This window comes from Saccostrea cucullata, unplaced genomic scaffold (assembly GCF_032062105.1).
Source record: "Saccostrea cucullata isolate Sc308-1 unplaced genomic scaffold, CSIRO_AGI_Scuc_v1 ctg5210, whole genome shotgun sequence".
NCBI classification, from domain to species: Eukaryota; Metazoa; Mollusca; class Bivalvia; order Ostreida; family Ostreidae; genus Saccostrea; species Saccostrea cuccullata.
Window position 1 is genome coordinate 30,552 of NW_026929802.1, and position 4,414 is coordinate 34,965.

Here is a 4,414-nt window from a genome sequence, read left to right on the forward strand (position 1 = left end):
GTAGGTCTAGTATTCAGCAGAAAAGTTGCACTCAATCATTTTTTAAGACGCATAATGAGTATCTACCTCTTTTCACTAAGGTCTTTGAAATTTTTAGATACATGTATACACAACATCTGCCACAAAAAATTGGTGCATTTTTCTGAAATGTAGCACAGTCATGAAATAATAAAGAATAAGATAACTGACATTTAGATTTTTGTATGCCAGGAGCAGGACGTTGGAAAGGTTTACCTGTGGGTGGCCAGTGGTGACTGTGACTACGTACAGCTGTCTAGACTGGACTTAATGGACCAAACTCCAGAGGTCAAGGTAAGGGGGATTAATTGTACTGAACAACAGAGGTCAAAGTAAGGGAGATTTAAAGGATCAAACTCCAGAGGTCAAGATAAAAAAAAGGGGGGGGGCTAATGGGCCAAACACCAGAGGTCAAGGTTTAACAGTGTATTATTTATTTTATTCCTTACTTGTTTAATCCTGATAGATTATGAAAAAATGTATATTGAGAATGAGCTTGTGTCTCTGTACTTTTAAACTCTTAATATACAGTTAACATACAAAATGAACTTAATTAATAGAGAAGGCCATGTGTTTTGGGGAATAGCTACATTTGTTATCTTGCACTTGTTAGTTTTGTAGTCAGATTAAGTAAGACTTTTAGCTCACCTGAGCCAAAGGCTCAAGTAGGCTTTTCTGATCACATTTTGTCCGGCGTCTGTCTGTCTGTCTGTCCGTCTGTATTAAACTTTTCACATTTTCGACTTCTTCTCAAGAACCGCTAATTTCAACCAAACTTGCCACAAAGTATCCTTGGGTAAAGGGGATTCAAGTTTGTTCAAATGAATGGCCACGCCCTCATTCAAGGGGAGATAATTGGGAATTAATGAAAATTTGGTGGCATGTTTTAAAAATCTTCTTCTCAGACCACTGTGCAGGAAGAAGTAAAACCTGTTCAGGGGGAAACAGGTAGTGTAGATTCAAGTTTGCTCAAATCATGACCCCTGGGGGGTAGGGTGGGGTCAAAATGGCCGATCAAAGTTTTAGATAGAAATATATAGGTAAAACCTTTAAAATCTTTTTTTTTTAAATACTTCAAAGCCATGATTAGTGATATTTATACGGAATCATCCTCAGGTAGTGTAGAATTAAATTTGTAAAAATCATAACCCCCAAGGGTAGGGTGGGGCCACAATGATGGATCAAAGTTTTACATAGAAAAATAAAGGGAAAATCCCAAGAACAGAAAAAGCTATGTTTAGTCATATTGACATGTATGCATCCTCATTTATTGAAGATATAAAATTCAAATCATGGCCCTTTTGGGGTAGGGAGGGAAACAATGGGGAAATAAATTCAAAATACTAGTATTAAAATTCAAGCCCCCCCCCCTCATCTCAGTAAACTTTTAGTTCTGATCTGATGTGTGATTTTTTCCTAGCCGATGTGCTCACGTGAGCGATGTGGCCCCTGGGCCTCTTGTTTTGAATCATGCAATATGCGTACTTTTCTAAAATACATGTACTTCTCAAAAAGCCTTATATAACTAATTCCACGAGTGACATACCTTAAAGAGTAAATAGTGGTCACAAATGTCTTGATCTAATAATATACAGATTATATGTACAACTCACCCCTGTCCTGACATTGAGTAACTGAGAGCCATGAAGCCAAGAGCAGAACCATCAATGACAGGAACATGCTGAAGAACAACTACAACTATCCCATAGAATCTCAATGATGAAATCTGAAATGATGTCATATCTTTAAAATTAGCCTTTAAATATATATAAACAATACGTGAGAGGGTTTTCATTCAAACCAGGATATTGTAAGAGATCGTATTAGAATATCATCAATATGTGTGTCAGTGACTTGATGGTGTAGGACACGTGGTGTCTGATTATGCACAAATACGCCAGAACAGCTGATGTTATATATATTTCATGACTATAATCCGGATTACTCTATATATTCTTACAACTAGGGGGCGTGAAGATGATGATATCAATAAAAATATTATACAACTATGGCTCTCAGAAATATTGTTCTCTTCATTCACACATTTTTTTATTCAAGTAATATTTTAAGATTCTTTGTTAATTTTGCTCTGTATCTCTTCCTTTTCCAGCAAGTGGTATCTATTTTCTAGCACCCTTTTAAATTAATGAAAGGCGATATATGAATTGTTTTGACTTGTTGGGTTGAATGTAGGTATACAAATTTTGTCATTCAAAATCTTAAAAGCCCTTTGCTTGGTTAGATTGAAACTTGGTACACGTTTTTCCCCTGAAGAGTAGACGACCCTTATTGACTATGAGGAGACAAAGATGAAAAATATTCTAGACCTGGGAAGATATTTTTGGTTCTATATATTCTCTTTAGAACGAATTTACTTGACATGCAACCAGGTAACTGGTTCCAACTTAAAATTATAGACATTCACTGTAGATGTCAACTGAAAGACATATGAGGTATATGTCAGATCTGTGGTTTCCTTAATGTCAAGCTTGCGGGGGTGTATGGGGGGAGGTCTGCGAATATGGATTGCAGTTGGTACCCATGGATATTCGTAATTTTGAAAGACCTGATCTCCAAAATCTACATAAATATATTGTTTATATGTTATTTATAACTTTACCTTTAGAGCACTTATGTACATGTATTTTGTACAATTATATTTTTTTTTAGAAAAATAATTTTGAAAAGGACAAAGGAGTTTCTTTTTTTGAATAAGCAGCTGTCAATGATGTCAAAAATAAATCCTTACCTTTAAAAATTACTAACTGAAATCCCGCGGGTGAAATTCATTTTTTTTAACTGCATACAGAACTATTCCTAAAACTATCTTTCAGATTCTACTGACAGTATATTACACAGGCTTATAGCATGACAAAATACTTCAAAGTCCCGCATTATAGTGGAAGTTATAAGGAATATTTACTTCTACAAATATCAATTTCATTAAAGGCCTATTGTTCTTACATGTTACAAAAGCAACTTTATTCTGAACTTATGAAGTTTTGCATCACGTCACGATCTTTTTCGTCAGATGCATCCAGTGTAAACAATTCACATGATTGGTCAACTCATATTATCAACATTGACAAGGAAATAGTCTGTTGCACCAGCAACCAATCAAGGATCAGAAGAAAGTTCCAGTCGTAAAGCTTGCGGTTAGGAGGCGTGTACTTTATACCTTGAGCGCAGACAATGAATCACATTTGCCCTTTATATAATTGCCTTGTATTTTTTGGATAGACTGAAGCCAACACAGTGTAGGCTTACCTCCCTTGCTTTACAAGAAAATCATGGAATTAGAGATTTGAATCATGGGATATTGTGGGCGGGGACTGGAGATGGCAGAATAATACTGATGGATGGTAAATCGGGGAAATCCATCACCTCTTGTCATAGGTACCGCGGCCCTGTACGTGCACTGAAATCCTACATGTTCAAAAGTAAGTGTACAACAATTCATTTAACACTTTACTGTTTAGTATTTCAGAACTGAATTAAATTGCTAGTTAATTTTTTATAAATTAATAGAAAAGGAGGAACAAATGAGATATTAGAAATTGAATAATTTGAAAAATTAGTGATCTGTATTTGCCACTGCGAGACATGTATATAGTTGTCTTTGTTAAGAGATGTATATTTGAATTTTAACAGGATTCTCAGATTTCTAATTTTTCAAATGACAGGTGCTTTGTCTAGAGAAGTGCAGTTTGCAAACAATCTTTTGTCTGCTTACAGGTAACAAGCCTGACAAGGAGAGATTTTCTGGTGTTCTCAGTGGGGGCTTTGGTTTTAATGACAACTCGGGGGATAAAACAACTAATGACAGAGGTATACTATGAAGAGATCTTGTTTTAAAAATCTTAATATATTTACAGTTCTAAAAACTAAAATTTCAATTAGTAAAACGTGTCTGTTGTAGATGATGAATGTGGGTGTGTACTTTTATGGGACAGGGAGTTTGGGAGAATTGCTAAAGATTTGGAGTTTGACACCAAAAGGCGGGCTTTGTTTGTAAGGGGCTGGCAGGAGGGGAAGTGGAGTAAATCTCTGGAAAATGTGCTATATAATAAATCCGTGTTACAACTACGTGGGAGCAACAATTCACTTGTGGACAATGTCCAATGCTCCAACGAAGACATTACTGAGGAGAATCAGGGGTCACCTTTAGTTAACTCGGGGTCACTTCAAGGTCATCAGAGGTCATCTCATGGTGATGAGAAACAGCAGCATTCTCCAGAAAATGAAATGTTCGATTCCCTGTGAGATTACCTTTGCTTAAAATGCTTACATCTCATTCAGTCTACTTTTATGTCAATCAGAGAACTTTGGAGGCAGCCTTTTATTATACCCCCGCAAACGAAGTTTAGGGGGGTGTATTGAATCACCATGTCCGTCT

At 36.1% G+C, this 4,414-nt stretch overlaps 1 protein-coding gene across 1 annotated transcript; it reads left to right on the forward strand.

The window, feature by feature from the left end:
• The first annotated feature begins 3,257 nt into the window (after positions 1-3,257).
• LOC134282218 (uncharacterized) lies at positions 3,258-4,190 on the forward strand. The gene is made up of 4 exons (XM_062764650.1): positions 3,258-3,458; positions 3,754-3,846; positions 3,938-4,057; positions 4,168-4,190. The coding sequence occupies exons 1-4, from the start codon at positions 3,374-3,376 to the stop codon at positions 4,188-4,190; spliced, it is 321 nt and encodes a 106-aa protein (XP_062620634.1). The 5' UTR covers positions 3,258-3,373.
• Positions 4,191-4,414: the final 224 nt, after the last annotated feature.

Excerpts from the sequence above, each read along its gene's own strand:
- LOC134282218 (XM_062764650.1), top strand. The coding sequence starts at position 3,374 with ATGGATGGTAAATCGGGGAAATCCATCACCTCTTGTCATAGGTACCGC. Across the intron at positions 3,459-3,753 it reads GAAATCCTACATGTTCAAAA|GTAACAAGCCTGACAAGGAG; the intron begins GTAAGTGTACAA and ends GTCTGCTTACAG. Across the intron at positions 3,847-3,937 it reads TAAAACAACTAATGACAGAG|ATGATGAATGTGGGTGTGTA; the intron begins GTATACTATGAA and ends TGTCTGTTGTAG.